Here is a 26,241-nt window from a genome sequence, read left to right as displayed (position 1 = left end):
TCATATTTAATCATATGGAATAGCAAAAGAAGAGGGCTGGAAGGGAAAGTGGAAAGGGGTGGGAGGAGAGGGAGAGAGAGAGAGAGAGAGAGAGAGAGAGAGAGAGAGAGAGGCGCAGTGTGGAAAGGGAGAGAGAAGAAAGATTGAAATTGATTTTGAGACGGTCAAGCATCACATCACCATTTTTTTTTTCTGGATTCTGGTACAATATTATTCAAAAAAGACCTTCTAGAACACCGGTCCGTTTTCCCTTACTTTAAAATCCTGAATGATACTCTTTTGTAAAAGTCTTCTGGGTGTGCCAGAAAATTACTTAAAAGCCACGGGCTAAGGTGCTAAGAGCATTCTTCAAACACGACCTCCCCTCTGTTTCTCGCACCTCTCCACCCCCCGCAGCCAGCAAACCCCGGCAAGTTTATTTACACACACACCCCCGCACCCGCACACACGCTCCCCACGCCCGGGGGGGCGGGAACGCCCTCCCCCAGCCCCTCCGCACAATTATCTCCGACAGCAAAGGAAAATAATCAACAGCCCTGTGTGCTGGCGGCGGAGCCGGAGCCGGAGCCGGCGCGGAGGGAGGGCGGGCGGCGGGAGCGGCGGGCGAGCCAGGAAACGTGGCGGGGCGGCCGCGGAGAGGATTTGTGCGGGGAGCGCGGCCGCGTGCGCCTCTTGTTCCCCGTGTAATTCGCAGCCAATCATCGGGGGGTGTCCGCGTCCCCGCGCCTCCTCACCTCCGCGCCCAGCGCCCCCGCCCCTGCCCCCGCCTCCTCTCCGCGCTACCCTCCCCCAGCAACCACACACGCACACGCACACACACACACAAACAGAGAGAGAAGGGGGGGGGCAGGGTGAGAGAGAGAGAGGAGAGAGAGAGAGAGCGAGGAGAGACTCCCCGGCTCCCTCCCTCCCTCGCACACAGCGACTGGAGACGGACGGAGAGCAACGCGCTGGGAGAGGAGAGACCACGGAGAACAGCCCCGCGCTCTCACACATACACGCACACTCCGCTCTTTCCTCTCCCCCCACCTCCTCCTCCTTCCACCCCCACCACTAACACCATCTCCTCCTCCTGCTCTCTGCAACAAGAAAAAAAAAAAGCCATTTACAGGTATTTTTTTTTTGATCCGCATATTTATTTATCCCCCCCCTCCCCAACAGTTTGTTTACAAGTATTAAAGTTGTAATTGGGAGCTGCCAAGACACATCTGGATTTGTGTTTCTTTGTGTTAGGGGTGATGTGCAACTAATTAAAGGCAGACTGGCAGCGTCTGCAAATTCTAAGGCTCCCCAAATAAAAAGAGACTGGTAAGTGATTGTTCTTTCTCTTTCTCTGGCTTTTTTTTTTTTTTCCCTCTCTCTCTCTTAAATGTGTGCTGTCCGTTGGGATTGTAAAAGTAGATTATTAATGCTGGACTCCAGCTATAAAAGGCGTCGCTGTATTAATTTATTAATTAATCTGCACCCGCCCCTCCTCCTGAATGTTAAATATGACCTTTGATCTCTATGTCTCTGCTAGACCAGACGTACAATATTAGACATGTACAGTCACATTGTTTGAAGGCAAAACAGGATCATGAAGTGTGGATGTCTAATGTAGCTTTGGAATAGGACTAGAGTTATCTGTGTGTTTTATTTTGCTTTTTTAAAGAAAAACCAAACAATAGCTGCGGTTTAGGTACCTTGTTCATGCTCCAGCGAGGCATTGATTAAACAATAATGACCTGGATCCTGGGCACAGTCCTTTTCTACAGTTTCTGGTGGCATTAAACCTTGAGGGAGGAAGGGGGAGGTGATGGCAGTAAGAAAAGCCAGGGAAGCTTCTGTTTGGAAACACCACTCTAATACTCTGGAAAATAAAGGCTATTAAATTATGTCTTTATGTGGAACAAGGTCGAAAAGACTAAAAGGTTGAAAATTTTCCCTCCACTCAATGTGATATCTAATGCATGGTTGGCATAACTAGTTTTTACTGAGTAGCAGTTATTATGGTCTTGGAGTTATAATGTGATTCGCAGGAACTGAAGCTATATGCATATTCTTGCTGTGTCTTCCCCCACCCCCTTCCAGGCATCAAGAATATTTAGCCAGGAGCATTTTGGGGTACCCTTTGTATTGCCATGAGAGCTCTGAAGGGAGCAGTTTTTCCTAATGCGAAACCACAGAGGTGGTTCCTGAGTGATTAGGGACTTGCTGTGATTGAAAGATGCCTGCTAGCTTCTAATCCAGCCTGGGGTGAGGTTCCTTATCTTGATTTACTTTGCCTAATAGGGATTTGTTTACATAAACCCCTCTTTTTAGGGCACCTCATCAGCAGGTCTTGAAGTTTTTGCACTTGGAGTTTGGGCAGAAATGGTTCATTAATCTAATTATAAGCATAATTACTATAATTGATATGCATTTTGAACTGAATGTATGAGACTGAGACTACTGGGCCCCATTTAGAATTCCCCAAACTCCACATTCTAGACCAATATGTGGGCTTCAAAAGATGTCACAAAAAGATATTCTGGCCTAAAAAAATAATAATCTGGAAACAAAGAAACTGGATTTTTAGGTTAATATACACTTTATGTCTTTGCTTTTCTTCTTAAAAGGCTGTGGTGTACCTCTCCCTTTGGAATAAACAACTAAAATACCTCTTCCTAAAGCAAAATAATGGTTTGTAAGCAAAGAGATGAATGCAAATATCCAGTTAACATTAAACTTTCCTCTTAAAAGGAGCAAAAGAAAAACATAATTTTGATGGTTATTTCTTCAGGTAAACAACACCTTAAGAGACACCCCTCTTTCCCAATTTACTTAATGTAAAAACCAGTGACTGTGAGAGATTTAAAAAAATTTTTTTTAAAAAAAGTCCTATGCTTTCTTCTTGGGAAGAGACAGGAACCTCCATTAGGAATTATTGGAAATATTCTTATGGAGGCTGCAGGCAGTTGGTTTAAAACCTGTGACATTATTGGTGTTACTTAAAAAAAAATTTTTTTAAATCGAGCCCATCTTTCTTTTCTTTCTTTGAAACAAGTAGAACACCACCCTCTTACCCCCACCAAGCCCCACCACCAAATGGCTTGTACAATTGAGACCTGTCCTTGGTCCTTTGAATTAAGACCCTAACAGAGCCAGCTGTGCTGGGATTCAAACTAATGACCGCAGACACAGAAGGACACTGTGGCAGCTGGTAGTTCTCTCCCCCCCCCCCCCCCCCCCCCACGCCTCTTTAGTTCAGATTGTATGTGGGCAGCCTCCTAGCTCTCAGTTGTATTGTGTTTGCTTACAGTTTATACTCGGCTGTATTGTAGACTTTCTCCGTACTTCATTTGCTAATTTCCTGTTCCTTTTCCTCGTAGAGCCATTGCTGTTTTCTACTTTACAGCATTTGCATGCCCAGGCAGCACTTGTTCACACATTTCATAATGTTTAAATGCCCTCTGCTTCTAGGTAGTAACGCCCTCCCACCCCTGATTTGCATGTCTTTAGCACTCCAATTGCCCTTTTCCCTCGGCATTTGTCACCCCCGTCTCTCCTCTTTCCTTGGGTATCTAGGCTATTAATACATTTTCTCAGGAGGGTTATAAGAATAGCGGGGAGGAGCTGTGGTGTGCTGGAGGGAGGGAGGGAGGGAGGGAGGGAGGGAGCGCTGTTGGGAAGTGGGGGGGGGGGGGTCATGTCTTGATGATTGTTATGCAAACGACCTGACGGAGAATGTGGGAGCTTTCGGTGTCTGTGGCGGAATAGTGAGGGAGGCTGTTTATTTATTTTTAATCTTTTTCCTCGTGCAGCTCGTTGGAATGACTTTCTTTATTTTAGTTGTAACAGTTGGAGGATAATGCAAAGGAAGACGCTGCCTGGGAATTCACCGTCTGTGGAAATGCGCCCCAGAGAGGAATAAAGCAGTCCTCACCTTGCTCTCCCCACCCGGACCCGCCTCCCCCTCCCGCCTCGACCCCCACCCCGACACCACCATCACCCCCTTCCCTCCCCCTCACCTCTCCCCCTTTCCCACCCCGGTGTCGGACCAGGCGGTCCCCACTTCCACCCTGCACCCCTTCTTCCCCCCCTGCACCATGAACACCAATGTCTGCGTGGAGCCCGGGCCGAGCCCGGAGGCCCCGGGCTTGCCCAAGGAGAGCCACCTGCCCGAGGGGGCCCTGAACAGCCTTGTGGATTACAACTCGGAGATGGAGCGCTACCGCTCCTTCGCCACCTCCTTCTACAAGACCAACGGGGGCGCCTTCCCGCAGGCGGCCAAGATCGCGCGCATCACCACCCCCATCTTCCCCAGCAGCGCCGCCGCCGCCGCGGCCGCCGCGCGCATCGGCATGTCCCCCTGGAACTGCGACAACGCGGCCACCGCCGCCGCCGCCACCGCCATGCTCTGGGGCAGCGGCGGGGGCGGGGGCGGCGGCGGGGGCGGGGGCGGCGGGGGCGGCGGCGGGGGAGGCGGGGGCGGCAGGAAATCCTCCTCCGCCGCCGCCTCCTCCTCCGCCTCCTCCTCGGCGATCCTCCCCGCCGGCGGCGGCGGCGGCGGTGGTGGTGGCGGCGGCGGCGGCGGCGGCGGAGGCGGCGGCGGCGGCGGCGGCAGCAGGACCAGCATGCACCACCGAAACGACTCCCAGAGGCTGGGGAAAGCTGGCTGCCCGCCAGAGCCGTCGTTGCAAATGGCAAATACTAATTTCCTCTCCACCTTATCCCCCGAACACTGCAGACCTTTGGCGGGGGAATGCATGAACAAGCTCAAATGCGGCGCTGCTGAAGCAGAGATAATGAATCTCCCCGAGCGCGTGGGGACTTTTTCCGCTATCCCGGCTTTAGGGGGCATCTCATTACCTCCAGGGGTCATCGTCATGACAGCCCTTCACTCCCCCGCAGCAGCCTCAGCAGCCGTCACAGACAGTGCGTTTCAAATTGCCAATCTGGCAGACTGCCCGCAGAATCACTCCTCCTCCTCCTCGTCCTCCTCGGGGGGAGCTGGCGGAGCCAACCCGGCCAAGAAGAAGAGGAAAAGGTGTGGGGTCTGCGTGCCCTGCAAGAGGCTCATCAACTGTGGCGTCTGCAGCAGTTGCAGGAACCGCAAAACGGGACACCAGATCTGCAAATTTAGAAAATGTGAAGAGCTAAAGAAAAAACCTGGCACTTCGCTAGAGGTCAGAGGAGATGATTTCTTGTTTCCCAGTCTACCCCCCTCTCTCCTTTCTCCCCTCTCCTCTCCCCTTCAGGGCTTCTTGTCTGGCTTCAAGATGCAGTACCCCTTTCCCGAAGCTTCATTCAGGCTGTGAGATGCCATTGTAGGTGGTGTGCGGAGGGCACAGCGTCTCCACCGCCTCCCCAGCTGCACTTCCTGTGGAACCGCCCTCCAGATGGGAAGGGCGTCCCTCCTTTTTATCTCTGAGGGAAACCTGATGTAATTGGTTTGAAAAATCAGAAGTTTCACATTCAGGATGGTAAAACATTTTCCTTGGTGGTTAAAATACCCCCCTCCCCTTCTAATTATTTTTGAAAGCATCTCAGCCCAAAGGATTGGACACATCACATTCTATATACTTTTATTGGCTAGGAGAGGCTTACTAGTGGCCCAATTATAACAGTGAGGACCCAGTTTGTGGCACACAAGCCTATGTGCCCATTGAAACACACACACACACACACACACACACACACACACACACACATCATGGAAGCTGAAATACTTGGATTCTAAAGGGGATTTTCTACCTGCTTCTAGAATAGTTTTTCTCTTCAACATGTTTCCCATTTTATTTTCTGCAGATCTAGTATTTTTTTTGAGAAAGCAGAAATAGTATGGAAAGCTGAATGCCACCTGCAATTTTTAGAGATGTTGATTTAGAATAAAGGAATACAATTAGTTCATTAATACAGGTGATCCTAATTTTTTTTAAGAATTGTTTTACATAGTTTCAGAAAGAACTCAGTTACCAAAAGATACATGCTTGGGCTCTGCATTGGACAAAGTAACCATTTTGTGGTCACAGAATTGTTCTATACACAAGCACAGTTTTGGTTGATACCTTATATGGTCTATAACAGTTTCCTTTTCTTATATGTCCTTACAAGAGACAATGTACTGATGATCACTAAAGTAAATGTTAAATTAGACTTTTAATTATGTTAAATACAAAGATTGATGTGTTTGGTGGAAACAGATCAATAGTAACTTGACCAAAACAAAAAGAGCGGAAATGGAAAACCACAGGTAAATGGTTTTGGTAGTGTTTTTAGCAAAGAAATGTGGACAAATAATCATAATTGGATTCTTGATAAATTTCACAGAGTAGATGGCTAGATGATCATATGAATATGAGACCACAGGTGGTAGATTTAGCATTTGGGAATATTCTGTGGGCTGGTTTGTAGGGTGATAGTGGCTCTCACAAGTTATCATCAGAAGGGCACCTACATGTTCTTTTAAAAAATTGTGAACACTGCTTAAAGGAGTTTTATCCACAAAGGACTGGTCTTTAAGAGAATAAAAGATAAGATTTGGAGATCTTTGTTGCAGTTTGAACACAAATAAGATACAGATTTTTCAACAAAAATTTATTAATATAAAGTAAAGCAAAAAATACTTTGGGATTCCAAAAATAATCAGTATATATTGATAGCATTATTGATTGTGATCGGTTCCATCAAAATGTTGTATATATTCCTCTTTATATGAGTACTCATCTCTTTGTTGAAAGTTTGACTTTACTCCAGAGCAGTTTATTACATGTTATTTGGCAACTCTGCTAGCAAAGATAATTATAATGATTAAAATGCAGCACCATGTCTTTTCTTAGGCCGCAAAAATTAGTTTTTAACTTTTTAGTTCTCTTTTCTAGATCAATTTATTGTAACTTCTCTAGATTCCTAAGGCCCATGGGAAATGAAAATTCAGTTCATCCTGAAATTTCCTGTGAATACCTGGTTGATAACTATTATCTGTCTTTTATTTTTCCTTTTGAATTATGATAGTGTCTAGAATTGTAGATTTGGTGTTGCTAGTAGGCCTTGTCTTTAGCTAGACCCTACATGGTGCTGCCTACATACCGATTTAGGGTATGTAGTTCATAGGACCAATGAATAATTCTGGTTCAATTAGTAAATAACTACTCTGAAGGAGCTTAATGTGAGTGCCAATAGGTTTTCTGTACTAGTTTCTATGCTGATTTATCCGTCTAAACACATTTCATAAATTTCCTTTTGATAGTTTTCCCACAACCTTGTGATACCTTAGGCATTTCAATCACATATTATTCGATAGTATTGCTTTTTCTTATTTTTTTAAAATCCAAGTGCTTAAAAGTTCTGTTGCTCTTCAGAAGGTGGGGTGCGAGTGGGAGGGGAAACACATTTCTCTCTTTGTAGAACTCTGAAGAAGTTCTCCTAACTATATACTACTCATCCCACCAGAGAATGGGTCATGGCTCAAGGCTAAGATTATTAGTGAAATGTTCTTTGTCAAAAAGAAAGAAAAAGAAGTTGTGAGGTTTTTGGTTTGTTTGTTTAATTGACTAAGATTCTATCTAGGTCATTAATAAAAAGCAATGGTGGCATGAGTGCCTTAAACACATGTGTAACCACATAGTTAGGGTTCTAGGAAACCAGCTGGCCACATGTCAGAGCGACAGGGCTCACATGGCTGAACCAAAGCTGCAGCAGTGGTGGTGGGTTGGTGAAGAGTCCTCCTACTGGCCTGCTTCCCTCTTTCATTTGGTCCCTGTAAGTTCTCATCATCTGTGGAGACGTTTTAGAGATTGGATAGACCCCCTAGCTGAGGATGGTGATTTGGGGGTTTATTATGGATGCTACCTGTGGATTTCAGGAGTAAGTTCAGTAGTTACTATTTTTTGGCTTTAAATTATGGACTCCAATAAATATGTGGATCTAATCATTACTTATATTCTTATTTATCCCTTCAAACCTCCTGTGCAATTCTTTTATTTGACTTATTTTCATCCCAAAGATTGGAGGCATACTCAGATTTTCTGGGTGAGTGAACTGAAATGAAGATACACTCACATGGTTGTTTTAGGATTCTTGCCCACATTTTTTAAAGCCTCCCACCTAGCATTCTTTTCAAAAACTGTTTTATTTCCACATTTTCTGCCTAGTCTCAGGTTAAGAGCATCTTAATGTCTCAGAAATAGGCCTATTAAATCACTCCCTTAATATATTTCATATGATAACAATGCACACAAGACTAATTTAATTTTTCTATGATATTGTGCACTATATATTTGCACATAACACCATTCATTTAGTCAGTTACTATATTTAAAAATCATCCATCATTAATTATTTAAAGCAGTTATTACAAATGCTGTATCCCCCTTATGTGACAAAACGTGTTAAAAGCTTGGATCCTAAATGATCCATAGTCCCAGATACTTTAAGAAACATGTGATTTTATGATAAGTTGCATAATAGCACTTTGTGTCATACAAAGGTAATCTTTCAGTTTTTGTATTCACAGCAGTTCTGTTTCTGACACTAACTTTTTAAAAATATCCCAACCTGATATGTATAGCTCAAGGGATAAAATTGTCCCATGGGCAGCCCCAGCCTCTTAGGCCCTGAACATTGTTCAGGTGACATGATTGATCTCTGTGGGACAGCATTAGAGACCACACAGATCTGGTTTCTCTCCCATTAGCTGATTTATGGAATTACATTAGTAAGCAGGGCCTCAGGAGATTTCCCTGCCCCCACTCCTGGCTCTGCTGTGAGTTACACACACACACTCACTACCCAGGCTTCCCTTGTGTTGGTGGAGGGACTTGAAAGGGACACATTAGAATGAAGAGACTGGGGAACTGGACAGTCAGGAAAAAGGACAATTCCATTGTCCTTCTTTTCTCTCTTTAAAATTTGTCTGCTGAATGCGCAGGCCAACAATAACTTTCCATAAGTTAGGTTGAACTTCTAACGGGTTTGGTGGAAAAATCCATATATTGCCCCCAACTTGATAACTGAGAGTGTTTTTTTTTGGGGGGGGGGGGGGGTAGTAGGACACATTTCGTATGTAGGCTGTTTTAAGAGCCCCAACCACACAAATGGCAATTGGAAAATAATGGAGCAAGCATTGTCTGCAGTTTGAACAGGAAGATGGCACCTACTTCCTGGAGAAATTCATCTGATGATCATAGTAAAAGAAGTGTGTCACTCACACTCAAAGTCTGTATAGTTAAATAATAAAAGAGTTGATAATTGAACATGCCATGAGTTTTTGAAGTTTGGTGACTTAAACATTTTTATAGGTAAAATATAGGTTTTATAGGTTTTATATCTTAAATGGAAACATCTAGTCGTTTGTCATTTAGAGGAGGTTTCAATGTTCAGTTTAAAGAATCAAAAACATACCTGCATGAAAATATAAATTTGTGCTTTAATCTCAAAATGCAAATATATAACTATCAAAGGGAAAGGAAAACTTTTCAATATATTTAAACAAAATAATAGTATAGTAACACTAGAATGTAATAAAGAAATAAGACACTGAATTTCATATAGGATAAGAAAAAAGCACAGAAAAGGTTAGCTTGGACTAAAGTAACAAAATAAATATAGTTGTAGCCAAGGTATGACTGTAATACAACTTCAATGAAATTCTCTTCCCACCACCAGATTTAATATAAGGTAGTCAAAGTTGTTTTTAAAGAACCATACATTTTTGATAATTGCTAAATGAAAATAATACCTCCACCTATCCAAATATGTAAATTATAAGCAATCTTTTGAATGTTAATTAAGAATAGTAAAATAAAAGCACTTAAAATCCATTTTTAAATGATCCTATAAGAATGTTTGTTTGAAATTCAGTCATCACCAGACAAAATGCAATCAGAAAGCCAATCAGAATAATAAACAAAAACAAACTATAGACTTTAATCAGATAAAAACATTTGGATATTTTAAATAAGAATGGAAATTGTATCTTAAGATGAGGGAAATAAAAGTTTCTTGATTTTTAAACATTTTTATGAGTAGATTACTGTATTGCTGCATATTTTGCTTAGTCTTAGCCATCTGTTTTCCTGGATGAAAAGTTAAAAGTTCTATATAATCAGACTTACAGACTGGTAAATACAGGACAATTAATAAAAATAGTCTGTAAGACTAAATATTGAAAAGTGTCCAAAAGAACGGGCATTTCATCCATGTTTGCTGTGGTTTACCAGCTTGGAGACTGAAGATGTATGTTGGGGTGACCCTGGAAACACTGGTAGAATATTCCTTATGGTTACAGAAGTAAAACATAAAACCATTTGAGTATTCCCCAGAAACAAGTCGCAGTGTTTCATAAACTGTGCTGAAATAATTGGTCCTCTTAGAACTTTACTCTTCAACCTCAATAGGTCAGATAGTCTGAATATGTAGTCCACTTTTATCGGAAGACAATTCATATTTTAAGAATACAAAATGTCCTGCTATTCAATAAATTTCACAAGAGTAGATCTGCTTCCATTTCTGACATTTATTTTTATTCAGATTATACAAAATGCTAAAAACTCATTATATATCATACAGCAGATAAAATGATTGAGTTAAATTAATAAGTTAAATTCATGGTTTGTTAAAAGTCCCATGTAAACATACAAATTGGAGAAAGAATGACTTCTCTTTTAGCTTTACTCTTATTTTTTAAATTGGCCTTTAAAAGACAAAATTTGACCCCAAAGAATGGCACAATCTTTCTTTGTTACAAGTGTGATGTTCAGTCACTCATTAGAATATGAGATGACTTGGCTGGGGAAGCACAGCATTCCAGAAAATATCATTTTTTTACCAAAAAAACCATGTGTTTTCAGAAAAGTTTTTTGGTAATCGGGAAATTTTGAGGGTGAGCGCATGTGTAGTGTGGTTCCTTCAGTTGTGCAGTGGCGGGTCTGCTCATCCTTAACATCCTTTTTCATCTAACATTATGCTATGATCCTTAGGCGGTTCAAAATCTTGGGGGAGGGGCACACGGGTGGTTTTATCCTTCAGTCATATCTTGTTCCATCACATGCAAACACCTGTCCTGAAATTGAATTATTCTGCAGGGTAATCGAAAAGCCTCCCTGCATTCGGCATCATATGTTTTCTGTTGTTTATTGAGTTATGTTGCACCATACTTCAGAGGCGACAGCCATTTAATAATGTTGAAGACTTAGCTCTGCAGGGGCTAAAAGGATCCCAGCAGGCTTGTTAACTTCTACTCTAAAACATTATGAGAAATATTTTTTCCTCTGTGAAACTTCAGGGCTTTCTCTTAATTTATTTTAAGAGCATAAGATTCATAGCCAGGTATGAGAAGGAGCCTTAACATTTTGGGGGTTTTTCTATTTCTTAATATCTAACCCACCGATTTCACATTACATTTTTTCACTTAAAAGAAAATGGCAAAGCAAACAATTACTTATTAAAAAAATAATACTAAAGATGTATTTCTTTGGCTGATATATACAAAATATAAATTATAGTCAGAAAACATTCTACTGGTGTCTTGGATTTTTATTTATTTACTAGAGGCCTGATGCATGAAATTCGTGCAAAAGGCTCAGCCCTCACAGCCCTGGCTGCCTCAGCCCTCGCAGGCCTGGCTTTGTCTGGAAGGTCGTCTGGACAGTTATTCTGCTATTTGGTCTAATTAGCATATTAGCTCTTTATTATATAGGATAATTAAAAAGTATATTTTTATTTACTTTTGACCACATTTATGATAGGTTGTGGGAAGAGCCACTAGTATAAAGTAAATTACCACTTGAACAATGTTATATACATCAGCAAACTTCTCTGACTTTATTTACTCACCTATAAAATGGGGCTAATAATATCAGTGTACCTTACATCTTTTTAATATTGCATATAGGTTGTGATCTTTGCATACTGAAAGAAGCTATGCAATTTCTTATTCCTATTTTAAAGTCATCAGTAAAAATAGAGTATAAAACAATTATATTTAGAAATAAATCAGTGCAATAACATGTTACTTAGAGCAGGTAGACATTAAAGCTCAGGTAGAGTATTGCATTTTCTGAACATTTGTCTTAATCATTCAGTTTACCAAAGATCTGACTGGATTTCACTTGGAAAGAGATAAACTCAGTAAACAAGTTTTCCTGTTCTTATGTCTGTCAAATGCCCAGGAAAACTTCAAATTACCCAAGGTAGTCAGTAGATGTGGTGAGCCAATTTAGACAAGTTAGTGCCTTCTCTTTCTCTATCAAACGCACACCACCACCATTAATTAGTAGATTATGTGTATGCATGTGTGTGTCACTTTATTAACTCAGTACTTCATTTGGCTATTATTTTCTCTATCTGGACAGACACAAAGGATTATTCTAAATGTGAATCAGTGAGTTTAAGAAAATCATTGTAAGGAAAAAATGGTTAAATGCTTATCATGAGTTCTAGTTGGAGAACATATTTAACAACTACTGGAATAGTGTAGAGTTACTTTTGTTTTGGAAGATAAGTATGTGTGTAGGGGGAATAGAACAGGTAGACATACATTTTGAGATAAGTGAATGAAGTGACTATGTAGAGCTTTCTTTTTTTCTTTTTTAATAAGAGAATAGTTACAAAATGAAGTAAGTTAGTGGGCAATAATAAAAAAGGCTGTGGTTTTCTAGGAGAAATTTGTGATAAGCCCTAAAAAGATTTGAAATATCAACCAAGACAGCATTAAAAACAAAAGAGAAAGGAATATTCAATCCAGGAAGCAATGCGGTACATATTTAGAAGGAACATTGTCGAGATAAGATACAGAAGTTTTGCTGAGAATGGAAACTGTAAAAACAAGGAAGATTTCCATGACTTTATCAGCACATTTGGTTTGGGAGTCAGAGCCGAGGTTCACGTTCAGTGGTAGGGCAGCTGAGTTAGAGACCAGGACAACAGTTTGTGCTATGGCTGACATTATTTTCACTTATGCCTTTAAAACATTTAGTAGAATAGTTCTAAAGTGTAGCTAAAGCAGAATACGTCCAATATGGGTGAAAAAAAATTGGATCTCTTTTAGATCTCATCTGCACCTAAATATCTACATTAATATTTCCAAAGACTTTTTGAGAAAGTGAAGAAAGTGCCGTACTATGGGGAAAACTGTGCTGAAAGTGCTGTTTCTTGCTCAAGGACTTAAAAACAACCTGGATGATTGATAATGTCAAAAGAATAGAGATCAAGTAGGATGACAAGGGAAAGGCCTGTGTATTTATAGATCAGGAAGAGTCATGGGCATTTCTGTGTATTTCAGCAAATCTGGCGAGTTCCAAAGAAGATATATTTTCTCCAAAACTTTACATAGTGAAAAGAGATGAAATACATTTCTAAAAGAATAGACTATGTACATTTAATTGTGTGGAAATGGTGGTTCTGAGGGATGGTAAATCAGTGGCAGAAGAATGCCTATTGGGGAAGGGCCTATCTATGGGAAATGTTCTTGTTTATAATAAGGTGAAATGAGATCAGTGATGGTTTTAATGGAGTCAAGAATAAGGAAAAGAGATAAAATTCTCAGTTGCCTATAGATGGATGAGAAGTGAGCAGATGTAGAAACTCCTAATAAACATGAAATACTTTGTTTGCTCTAATTTTTGTTCATGAAAAACAAAATAGAGAACACTGGCCTTTTCCATCCCAATGGAAATGCATATTGGATATTTTATATAAGGCTGCTATATAGAGAGTTAAATTCATTATGAAGTGGAGTGGTTTTGGATTTTCCTCACGGTGATTCTTTTCACATAAATATGTTATTTATATGGCATGGAGCTGTGTTTTTCAAATTCCAGGTGACAGCACATTAGTGGTCCATGAAACCAGTGTGTGTTGTTTACCACCAGGATTTTTGTAAAGTAGACTAGAATAGAGCAGGACAGAAAATATGAGTGTGTCACATATAGTAAGAGTACATATTGCTAAACTTCTGTTTCAGTTATGTATGTATCCGTAAATGTGTGTGCATGCATGTGCTAGGCTGCTATGTCAAATGTATTTCTAACTGTTGGTTGCAGTCAAAAGCGTTTGGAAAACACTAGTTTAGTGACAGCAACAACACTATCAAACAAGTCTGTAGTGAGGAGAGAAATTATATTTGTGAATGGAACAATGTTCACAAGATAAAGAGTAACGTTTAAATGTGTTTCTATAAATAGTGTGTCTTTACTGTGCATAAGCAGGTCTGTACCTTTTCTGTATGTTTGTGAATACACTAGAGGCCTGATGCATGAGATTTGTGCAAGGGGCTCGGCTCACAGCCCCGGGCCCCGCCCCCCACCCACTGGTCTTTCCAGAAGACCTGCCTTCAGGTCTAATTAGCACATTAGCTCTTTATTATATAGGATGACGTGTTACTAAGCATGTGGTAAGCCATTGATCAATTCAATTTAACAAATACTTAGGTAGGGACTGTTAATTTCTAAAAGATGTAAGTGTTGTGGATAAAAACACACAAACACATGTACTACTTTTTATCAATATCCATGTAAATTTCCTAACTCTATATCTTATTTCATCCAAGATATTTATGATCTTAATTCTCAGTCTAAGATATGGACACACTAAAAATGATAAAATTGAATTTTTTAAAAAATTGGCAGCATCTCACACCTATTTAAAATATCTTGGGATTTCTTGATTCATCCCTGGCTTAGTTCTTCCCCAGACTCAGATAAGAAATACAAACTGCTACCTATGATCTCTGCTTGGCTACATCATGTGGTTATGTAGTATTCCAGATTTTTTTAGGAATATGAAGAAAAAATACTTGCCTTAAACATTTAAACATACTGAGAATCTACAGAATGACTTGTTATTTCAAACATATTTTACAGAATACTGGAAACCCTTGTTTGACTTGAATAAGAGAAAGAACCATATTGAAAGAAAGAAGTAAAGGAATAAAGGGGGGGGAGAGAAGGAGGGAGGATGGGGAAATGGTGGGTGGGTAGGCAGACCATAGTGTTACTGATTAAAGGGAAATCAGTAGGAACCTGTGGCAGGAGGGATTCTTATGGTCAAGTTCATTTTCTTCTGTCTGATTTAAATAAAAAATTAGTGGAAATGGTTAATGTATCACAGTATTTGGAAAGATGCCATGAATCTGGGTATAGACCCACTAGAATCATTTAGCATTGTTTTTATTTACCAAAGTGTGTGTGTGGTGTGTGTGTGGGGGGGGCGGGTAGTTTCAGAGAAACTAGTGCTTTTTTTTTTGAATTTTATTTTAAGAGTAATTCTTTCAAGCCTGCAATTAGAAACATAGAATGGCCAAGATGGGAAACTCAAAATTAATGATGGCATTTAGGGAGACTGAGGCTACCCAGCATCCATCAGCAACTAATTGTTCAAAAGTAGTATAACTCTTAAATGATTGTAAGGAGGACTTCCTGAAAAATACAGAATTGCACCTATAGAAAAGACTCCAGAAAAAAATGACAAAAGAGCAGTAATCACGATATCTTATAAATACCATGCTCAAAACAAAGTTAGGCTTATTAATTTACTTTCCTGGTTTATGTGGAAGTGACTGTGTCTGCACAAAGATGGAGAACATGATACTTGCAGAAAAAGTAGTTCATGCAAATTCCCTGAGGAGAAATTTGAATCTAAGTACTTGAGTCTTGCTGATGTCATGGTAGTGGACAATGCTTAAGAGTGCACATCCTCTGAAGGAGGCAGATTACCCAAAATATGTTTCTAAAGAGCTAAGTAATGTATAATAACGATAAAATTAAATTCTAATAATTGTTGACTGTATACATTTTACTTTTATTATTTCAGAAGAATATTAAGGAGAGAGACCAAAAAGTCAGAGCGGTTGTGAATTTGACCAATTTATTCAGATAGCAATTGCAGTTATTAAAAAAAAAAAACTTCTAAAGAAGCAATACTTCAAAAGCTACATATTATTTTCAGAAGTATAGTCATAACCACATACATTATTTTCTGAAATGTTTGAAATTTTCTCTAAATTCTTCTAAGTAATTCATGGACATGAAACATGCTTTGGTTTCTAGGCTGGGTCTATCTCAGTATTTGGGTTTTTGCCATAGAAAATTCTGAACCAAATGAAGTTCAGTATCTGTATCCAAATGTTACAGAGCTTACCTTAAGAGAACATTTCAATTAAACCTATGTCCACTTGTTAGATAATATAGAAAAATGAATATTTAAAAAATGCTCAGACCTATAATAATCAAAGTGAAGCACCATAATCTGAATTGTTCTTATAGAGGCTAGGTCTAACTATTGTGTTTTACTTGAATATAAGTTAGAGGTTGTCCAAATCATAGTTTTAAAAAAATCACTTCTTAATATTTTAATTGATTTTTTTTGAGAGAGAGAGAGAGAGGGAGATGAGAGAGAAACATCTATTGGTTGTCTCCCACACAAGCCCAGACCTAGGATCAAACCTGCAACCTGGGTATGTGCCCTGACCAGGATCGAACTGGCCCACCTTTTGGTGTAGGGGACAACACTCCAACAAACTGAGCCACACTGGCTAGGGCACTTAATATGTTTTAAGTCCCCTCCTATTTCCTCACATTTTATAGGAATCTTTCTTTTTCTCTCCAATAAAAAACAGGGAAGTTCACTGCCTGCTTCAGAATTAACCAAAATATTTCAAAATTATTCAATAACGTGCTCATGAAAAGAATGTTTTTGTTTTTCAATAGCTGATTTTCAGTGATCTCACCTAAATGTATTGTTTTATTAAACAGGAATTAATAGGGAGACTTTGAGGGGAGATATATTTACTTAACTTGTGTCTCAGCAGTGTGTGTGTATTAAGATGTATTTATTTATTTATTCATTTATTTAATACATTTTATTGATTTCAGAGAGGAAAGGAGAAGGGGAGAGAGAGATAGAAACATCAACGATGAGAGCGAATTATTGATCAGCTGCCTCCTGCACGATCCCCACTGGGGGTCGAGCCCACAACCCAGACATGTGCCCTTGACTGGAATCAAACATGGGACCCCTCAGTCCGAAGGCTCTATCCACTGAGTCAAACCAGCTAGGGTCAGATTTATTTATAATATAACCATTTATATTTATGTATATTCATAAATGACGTATAAACAGATACAGATGAAATTAACTTTAGATATTTTTAATCATCCTTGACAGTACAGAATGCATTTCATTAACCTAAATTTTGCTCTTTAAATCTCAATTTTACTTTTAATTTCCTTTCACACTCCCTCTTATACATAAGGTTAAAAATAATTTTTAAAATAATTTTTCAGAAACGCCTTTTTAATTTGTGGGTCATTGAAATAAATTCCTTTTTTGCAGGTACCATTCTATTACATTTTTGTTTTTGTAAGTCCAAGAACATTTTAATCACTAAACTACCTACTTATAATACAGTAAATGTACTTATTTCTTGGAATGATGTGGTTTGGAGTGTTTTTACCAAAATTAATTGAAATATAATTATATTTGCAGTAATCAAGAGATTGCCTAAATAAAGTAGTTACGTTTGATACTAGGGCCCAAAGTAAATGCCTTTCCTGGTCACTTCTTGATGAGTATGAATCATGATGTTAATTAAGCTGTTACTTTCCTTCCTGCTGACTCACTCCTACCCCATCCACAAATTCCCTTTGGACAGTTGTTTCCCTAACCAGCTCTCCTGTCATATTGACTTGACTTAGTACCTGTACAACGTAATGTATAAACTCATCTTTCCACTTATCAAAGTTAGCCGGGCTCACCTTCTAAAGCCCTGCTACCCCAGTCTAAAGTCATGCCATCGCCGTGGCAGGGTGGCAGTGCTCCTCAAGGGTGGGGAGGAAGAGCCCTCTTAGTCCCGAGGCAGGAGGAGTAGCAGGAGCCACAGCCCACAGAGAATCGATGCTAATGAAAAAGCCATCTCCAGTTTTCCACCATGAATCAGAGGAACCCTGGCCACAGCTGTCAATTTGGAAATCAAAAAAGAAAAATATTCCTTATAATCATATTTAAGGCCCCCTAAAATCAGGTCATAAAATTATCCAGTTACTTATTTGGTGCTTTCCTCCTTTTAAAGAGGGGTCTAACATTCCCATTACAGTACTGGTAATATTGATAGGTGTTTTTTAGTTTCCATATGGATAATGGCCAAAATAAGATGTGAGTATACCAGTCTTATACAGCTTATATGAGAAGTGAATCTTAATTATGAGAAAAGTTGAACTGATATATATATATATATATATATATACACACACATATATATAATACATATGTATATTACATATATATTACAGCAGAAAGGAAGGAGAAAGTAAGTTAGATATAATTTTAAAAGTGAAAACAGTGTATACATACATCAACCCACATATTTTTAAATTAAGGTATTATTAAAATATAAAGTTGCTTTTGAATATAATAGTAAATTACTGCACTGTGAGTTTATCATCTATCATAAATTGTCTCTCATACTTACCTATGCTTTATCTGTGCTTGCTAATAATTCTGTTATAGTTGCTGGATTATGATTTTTAAATATGCTATTTATAGATAGGATCTGGGAAGATATTTCTGCTAAAACCATTTTGGGGCATCTCTAACATTTGCTAAGTATCCTTTTAGACCAATTAATTATCCAAAGATTTGTATTCATATGCATGTGTGTGTGTATTCACATTCATTATATATATACAGTTTTCCATTTAGCCAGGTAGGTTTTGAAATTTTGTCAGTAAAAGGGTTTTGAAATTTTGTCAGTAAAATGGTTAACCTAAATAACTTGATATTTTAGCATCACTGTGAATTAAATCATGAAAAAAGTATTTTTTCCCCACCACCCAGAATTCTTTTCCTTTTGTTCATCTAAAAAATCCAAAAGTTTGAAGCAAATATAATCAAATACCTAAAAGCAAGCAATGGGACTTACTATTATCTTTTGTCATATTGATGCAGATATGTTTTATTGCCACATTCAGTGGTTCGTTAAGATTTTCAAATTCTGGCACGAAGAGGCAAATCAAATGCAGCGGGTGTTTCCAATCCCAAGGCCTTGGATGCCCAAGAGTTTAAAAACTTATAGTGCAACTTCTCATAGTGAGAACAATATTTCAAAATAGTTTACAAGAGGCTGCATTGGCTAAGTACAGTTTCAAATGTCTTTGCTTTTGGTTAGATAAGCATCATTATATATGGGAATCAGAAAACTATTGGATGACATATTTCTTTTATTAATAAAAAAAAATGAGATTGGAGGAAATTATTCTTTAATTAGTGTAAGAATATTGGTGCTTTAAAATACTGACTTCCATGTGGAAATCACTGCATTAGAGTCATCCTGTTTCACAGTAGAATTCTGAAGGCATAGGCAAATCATTGAGACTTTTGGATTTCAAAGTGTATGAGTAAATGTAAAGATATATTTAACTTTAGTTACAGAATTTGCTAATGTCATAATTATTATCTCAATTTATAACATGCATTCTGAACTAAATTTTAACATTGAGCTGCTTTTTGAAAACTCATGTCTAGCTCTATTAAAAATAATGCATTTTATTGTGTCCAGAATACTGCTACATTTTACATATTGTATCTAGATAGGAATAGCCAATCCAATATAGTTCATATATACAAAGTTGTAGATCCTCCAAATTCACTTTTTAGGAGGTAAGTTTTTATTAAGCTTGATATATTTTTAACAAGAGAATGTAAAGCCCTGATCAGCCAGAAGATACCATAGTCCCTGTGACTGCTTAGCAGGCACCAATAAAAAAAGAAACATGCTTAATCCTTAAAGTGCCAGCTTTTGGGAATCTTATTTATTTTATGTCATTTAATTATTTCTTCATTGCTGATTTGATGAAAATCAAATCGAATTACATTTCTTCCAGGGACATGGATATGTATTCTTCTTTTTCTTAAATATAAAAGTAAATGTAAAATGTGCTTGGACTTGGATTATATCATTCTTCTATTCAAAGAAATGTGCTGGCTTTTTAAGGTTATTTAGGAGGGAAACAGAAGGCATTCACTTAAGCTTGAAGGTCATTTCATATCTGGCTCATATAGGGATGAATTCTCTGGAACACGATGCTTTATAGCAGAACCGGAAAGAGAAAGGGGGGCTGCAGACGGCTCCCCAGGCCTCCTGGGAGCAACGCTGCTGTTCGTCAGTGTTTGCACCTGCATGAGCAGTGAAGGCTGCCTTGAACAATGCCCATCAACTCAGTTCTATTCTTTACCTCCCGCCCCCTTCCCTTCCTGGGGAATCTGGCTTTCCTGTCACTCAGGATAACGATTTCCTGCAAGCATCACTGAGATCCAGAAAGTCACTGTAATCTCATCAAGAGTGTGATTCCCCAGCTGGGACTCTTGAATTTATATAACCCAAAGGTAGCTAGCTGGTCGGGGTGCATAATCCCCCACGTTGGTCCCCAGAGCTCCCACCCATTTAAAATGGAAACCCTCTGATAAAGACGACCTCATCCGCTGACAGAATTAGAGAAGATATATCCCCAAATTAGTACAATCAGAAACCTGTAATTTAACCCAAGATGTTGCCTGATGTTAAACTAATATATTACAGTGTTGCTTCACCCATCCTGAAAAGAACTTAGTCCAGGCCTAACATAAATTTCCAATGAGCCCAGTAAAATTTGGGCAGGAGATTGGCTCTGCATCCTGTGTTTTGTGGCCTATGGGACACTGACGAGCTTTGTTACTCTTTATTAGTAAAACTGTTAGAGAAGTATCACTTCAAGTTTCTGGTGAATGCCTTGAAAATTTGTTCTAAATGGTGCCCACCTAATCATTTTTTAGGCTTTATGACCTCAATCAAAGATATTAATATAAAAGAGAAATATTTTTAAGACATGTTTCCCTGCTTACCTTCTTCCTTTCCCTGGGGCAGTGGGTTGTCCATATCCTTATGTAGAGATATGTGCTGGTTTCAACATATGCACAGTAATATGCCCACATCACAGAGCTGTTTTATGACAGATCTTGTTAGTATAGAAAACCAGCTCTCTGCTTCTCTCATTGCATTATCTAATTTTTGTGCCAACAAGCATTGAGAAGTGCTTATCTTTTTTCTCACAACATTGACCTTTCAGCCCAGGTGGCATTTTATAAAGCTGTCTTTTTAAAAATATTATAAATAACAGTGAGTAGTGGAAAGGGTCACAGGCAGAGCAAAGAGCTGGAAAAGAAAGTTTAAAATATCTAAGACATAAGGAGTTCATCTCATTAAAAAATGTATTCCATGTATTTTTTTGTTTATCTTCATAAACATATGTTTATCAAGATATAAAATTATATAAGCATATATTTACAATCTTGTTTCCAGTTGGCATCTGAGAGTAAATTTGGCATCTCTGTGTCATATACCATACATGTAAATGTGAATATATGTGAATATAAATGCACATGTTTTATTTTTCATATGTGAATCTGTAATTGCATGGATATGCTTGGATCTAACTTGTTAAAAATGACTACATTTATATAAGTATGCATACATAAATAAAATATATTCTTAGTTGGCATCAGGCAGCAAGTTAGCATCTGTTACAAACTAAGTTTGCATTTACTGTGCATGTGTGTGTGTGTGTGTGTGTGTGTGTGAAGCATAAATATTAGAATGAATATATTGTTTCTTATTCATAGTTCCTTTAATAATGGTTAAGTGCATGTAGGAGTATTTATCATTATTACATTTATCATTCAAAAGTTAAGCGTAGAAAGCAATAAACAGGTTTTTTTCTCAAAAACCAAGCAACGAATAGGGCTCCAGGTATGCACAGTGACCTGAAGAGAAGGAAACGGATGAAACCATAAGGAGTGGGGAGTAAAAGATTAGTAAGATAAGTAGCATTTTTGTGGGAGCAACGACCTTTTAGTTTGTGCTTTAAGAAAATGCTTCACAAGTTAAATATTTTGGTTTATACATATATACCTATATGCAAATTGGGATTAGATACCATTAGTTTGTTCTTACCATATTCATGTTGAACTTTATTGTGTTGGCTATGAGGACAGTTTATAAAAAAATATTTTAAGTACAGGTAGTGAAAACAGTTTTGCTTTCCAAAATGATTATTTTATATATTTAAATTTCAATTAACATCTTGATCAATTAGTACACTTTTATTTTTAGATGACATTACTACAGGACTGTATCAATCGAATAAGGCATGTGTGAGAAAGTAAATGAAAGCTAACCAGTTATCAAAAAGTATTTGTGGTAGGACTTTTTATGTATTTTCTGAAATACAAAATTCAAATATTATTAACACTGTATGTTAACACTCTATAAGGTGTGTGTGTGTGTGTACATGTTCTTCTATACTAACTCAATATTATTGTAACAGTCAACATACAATTAATTTACTTATTTATCCTCAGCAGCCATCTTATAGTATACACAGGCTGGTTGGACTAGTTTAACAAGGAAGAAAATTAACTCTCATTTGCCCTTATAAGAGAATTTCCTCTTAGCTTGTTTCTTATGTACCTTCAATATGTACCTATGGGATTCTGTTTTATAAAAACGAGTGTGGCATGATGGATTGCTATAATGTTAATATATAGAGGAAAATTCAATAGTTTAACTACGATTGAATAAAAAAACCCATTGTAACTATTAGCTTTTTGTTGAAATGGTTGCTCAAACTTTTGGTGTTAGTTTATTATTCCTTTGGAACATGGTAGTATTTTTATGGTACAAAAGGGTAGTTATGGTCCATTGAGAATCATTGGTTAGTATAAGTTTGTTTCATATAGATGATATTAATTTATTGAATATGCAGAATCACTTTAAAATAGTGATATATTTTGTCAGTCTAGTTCTGATTAGATTATCTGTAGGAATATTTAGCATTAATAGTTGTTAAGTGATAGAAGTAATATTTATGTAATGTTTATTGTGGTCTTGTCATAAAAGAAGTTCTCCAGAACAAAAAATAAATAACTTCACTGAGTTCTAAACATTGGTCTTACAGAGGGTGCATGTGTATGTAGCAGGTACAGATTTTAACGACACTTTCTAGCTGGTCCTCCTATTATTAATGGCATGAACCATCCCATTCATTCTAATAGCTATCCCTGTTCTACACTGTGTTTCCTCTATTTTTAGACCAATGAGTTTTAATCATTATATTTAGTAAGTTAGCATTAAATTCAATATTCTAATTTTTGTAGTGTTCTAAGATTGACCATCTATTTTTTATTAAATGTTGAAATATACAAGTCTTTATGTTGTACCTTATTGACTAAAACTATTGCTGAAGAATAAAGGAGAAAATTCTAATTTTATATTGGCATAGAAAGTAAGCTTAACTTGTCTTCTTGCTCTTTTTTTATAGAGAACACCTGTTCCCAGCGCCGAAGCATTCCGATGGTTCTTTTAAAGCAGTAGTCTATCTTATTTTCAAGGCATTTGGAAGTGAAGGGCAAACTAATGTCTTGTTTTAAGGAACTGCTTAGTCCACCACTGAAGAAAATATCCAGATATTATTTTCATTTTATGTATAGGGGTTTCTTCAAAAAAAAAAAAAAAAAAGAGGAAAAGAAAAGAAAAAAAGACATATCAAAATAATCTGGGAGCTCGGGGAATTGGCCAGTCTATTTACTTTGGATACACTGATTCTTTGATGTAATTTAGCTATCCTAGTGACGGTGTTGTCTATTTTGAAAGTGGCTGTAAAAAAGAAGTTTGGGTAAACCCCTGCTGTAAAATCATGTATCTTTGCAAAGTACATATCTATACTTCATTTTCAAATATATGTGTTTCAGTACTGTAAACTGTACAGATAGCAGCTTGTATTTTGTGTGTCTAGACACAAGGAGACAATCACGTCTGAGCATCTATGGAGATTAACAGTTTGTACACAACAGTGTGGTTCTGCGAGTTAAATCTGGAGCAATAAATTTTAGCTTTAAATATTTCTTGCCAGTTGTTTCTAGAAGCAGCAACAGCGGTGGCATGTTTTGCCATGCATCTTTCAGTAGAGATTCGATGCCAAGTTTCACAAGAAGAAAAGATTATGATGCATCCGGCAACTACCTGCAGTTGTATTTGTTATAGGAGGGAAGATGTGATGAAAGTTTCAATTAATCTTTTGAGCACTATATTAGAGTAGTGGTTATGCACTTGCATTGCTTACAAACGAGCTGTACAGAAGGGTATACCTCCCAAATACTTAGTGTAGTTGACTTGTCTTGGGTTGCACTGTAAGGCGGAGTACTCTGAGTAGTTGGAACATGCAGAATCAGTTGTATAAATTTTTTTAAAACAGTGTTTTCTAGGATACAGAATAAAGTATCATATCGTAGGGGGAGAAATCCATGACTGAGTTTTTTTACTAGCGCAGCAGGGGCTGTATTTTTTGTTTGTTTATTTTTTGCCTTATTTTTATTTTTATTTTTTTTTGGTAGGAAAAATAAACACTTGATAAAATGTATCCACATGTTTTAACTCCATGTATGATATTAAATGGGTAGTTTTGTTTTACATTTTGAACATATCAAAGCTTCTGCCTTGAGACATGGCTAGGTATATTTTTAAGTAAAAGGAATTAAACACATTCATAAAAGTGAGGTGTTTTTTTTTTAATATTTTGTTATCTTCCTTTCTCATAGCCTCCTATTTGGACCAGTGGCCTTCCCCTAGGCCCTCAGTGGAATGTTCCATTGCTCCCATTCCCATTCTTGTCATCAAGGATGCTGTGGTTCCAGAGAATTCCATAAATGTAAACAACCCCTAAACACAAAGGAGTATGCTTCATAGGACCCGGGCTACCTTTACATGTAGAATTTGGTTTGCTTATGGCAGTTGGGGCTCCTAAGGCTGTCCAAGTAGGACAATTATTATTTGTGATGACATGATACCTAAGAAGTTCCTTCCTTCCTCCCTTCTTTCCTCCCTTCCTTCCTTCCTTCCTTCCTTCCTTCCTTCCTTCCTTCCTTCCTTCCTCCCTCCCTCCCTCCCTCCCTCCCTCCCTCCCTCCCTCCCTCCCTCCCTCTTTCTTTCTTTCTTTCTTTCTTTCTTTCTTTCTTTCTTTCTTTCTTTCTTTCTTTCTTTCTTTCTTTCCTTCCTTCCTTCCTTCCTTCCTTCCTTCCTTCCTTCCTTCCTTCCTTCCTTCCTTTCTTTCTTTCTTTCTTTCTTTTCTTTTCTTTTCTTTCTTTCTTTCTTTCTTTCTTTCTTTCTTTCTTTCTCAGAGACTGTTCAACTTCAGCAATAAAATAGAGTTTAGCAAAAACACATAGAGAATCAAAGTTGCCATGTCACTGTCATTTTTTGTTTTTTTTATCCACTTATTTCAGCCTACACATCCATTAGCCTTTTGAAAAATGTTAGGAAAATGTATCATGTAAAGAAAAATAACTTGGGAAGAGAAAGGGTGATGAAAAAGACTGCAAAACTTTAGAAAGCCTAGCAGATGAATAATTTTAAAAGGCTAGTTCTAGTTTTGAATTGGAAGTAATAGAACAGAGGAGATTTTAAAAAACATGAAAGGAGCATTCACCATAAGAATTCTGGAGGGAGGGATGGATAAGGTGCTGACAAATGCCAATGTTAAAGTGTGCTTTAACTTGCCTGGAATATGAATGCAAGGTCCACAATTATGGTCCAAAAGCCTTTTTGAGGAAAATTCATTATCTGTTACACCTATCCATGTTTAGAGAAGAGAATTAAATAATCGCAAACTAAAACATGCTGTATATTAGTTTTGAGATCACTTTCCACTTGCTATATATTCCTTTGAGGATTTCTAGATAGAATTTCTATTCCAGCTGTGGGAGAAGAGAGCTATATGAATTATTTCTAGTTCTTTTTTATTTTACTTATTTTTAAAATCAATTTGATAATTTTTACAAGTAAGTGAAAACTAACTTTCACACTTGAATGGGAAGCTTGCCTTGCTTTTTGGAAAACGATGATTGTTATTACAGCAGTGAAGCAAACTTCTTTCCCTTCAGACTGCATTAGGCGTACAGTAACATATAAAGATCTCATAGCAATGTACCAAGAGTCTAAAATACATGCTAGTGTTGCATGTCTTGATGTGTTTTTGTTTGTTCGTTTTCTTAAAGAACTTATGAATCTGTATATTGTAAAATGTGGTGTTTTACATGTCAATTCAATTTTTTAATGAAAGAAAATCTGTTGATTATTAAAATGGAAATGTATAGCTTTTCTTTAATTCTCTTATATGTTCTTATTCTTGACAGTGTTCTTTTACACTTACCCATTTCTTTGGTTTTGCTAAAACTCTATTTATATAATGTAGAGTG

The 26,241-nt window shown here is 37.9% G+C and overlaps 1 protein-coding gene and 1 long non-coding RNA gene across 4 annotated transcripts in view; one reads left to right on the top strand and one right to left on the bottom strand.

The window, feature by feature from the left end:
* Positions 1–5,108, bottom strand: part of LOC139022158 (uncharacterized) — a 76,707-nt gene extending 71,599 nt beyond the window's left edge. Inside the window, exon 1 of the long non-coding RNA XR_011473610.1 lies at positions 4,831–5,108. This is a non-coding gene — a long non-coding RNA (uncharacterized lncRNA). The remainder of the gene's footprint in view (positions 1–4,830) is intronic.
* Positions 846–24,939, top strand: CXXC4 (CXXC finger protein 4). Of its 3 annotated transcripts, XM_070433223.1 has the most exons (4): positions 846–1,111; positions 1,234–1,308; positions 3,811–5,147; positions 23,310–24,939. In XM_070433223.1, exons 3-4 carry the CDS (start codon positions 4,068–4,070, stop codon positions 23,352–23,354), a joined length of 1,125 nt encoding a protein of 374 aa, XP_070289324.1. In that variant the 5' UTR covers positions 846–1,111; positions 1,234–1,308; positions 3,811–4,067; the 3' UTR covers positions 23,355–24,939. The 3 variants fall into 3 exon arrangements, with proteins under 3 accessions (XP_070289324.1, XP_070289325.1, XP_070289328.1); XM_070433224.1 differs by lacking the exon at positions 1,234–1,308; XM_070433227.1 differs by lacking the exons at positions 846–1,111; positions 1,234–1,308 and adding an exon at positions 3,526–3,538.
* The last annotated feature ends 1,302 nt before the right edge of the window (positions 24,940–26,241 follow it).

The sequence above is a fragment of the Myotis yumanensis genome, unplaced genomic scaffold (assembly GCF_028538775.1).
Source record: "Myotis yumanensis isolate MYYU_CA2020_CCGP unplaced genomic scaffold, mMyoYum1.0.hap1 SCAF_1, whole genome shotgun sequence".
Lineage (NCBI taxonomy): Eukaryota > Metazoa > Chordata > Mammalia > Chiroptera > Vespertilionidae > Myotis > Myotis yumanensis.
This window is presented reverse-complemented; position numbering and strand designations above follow the sequence as displayed.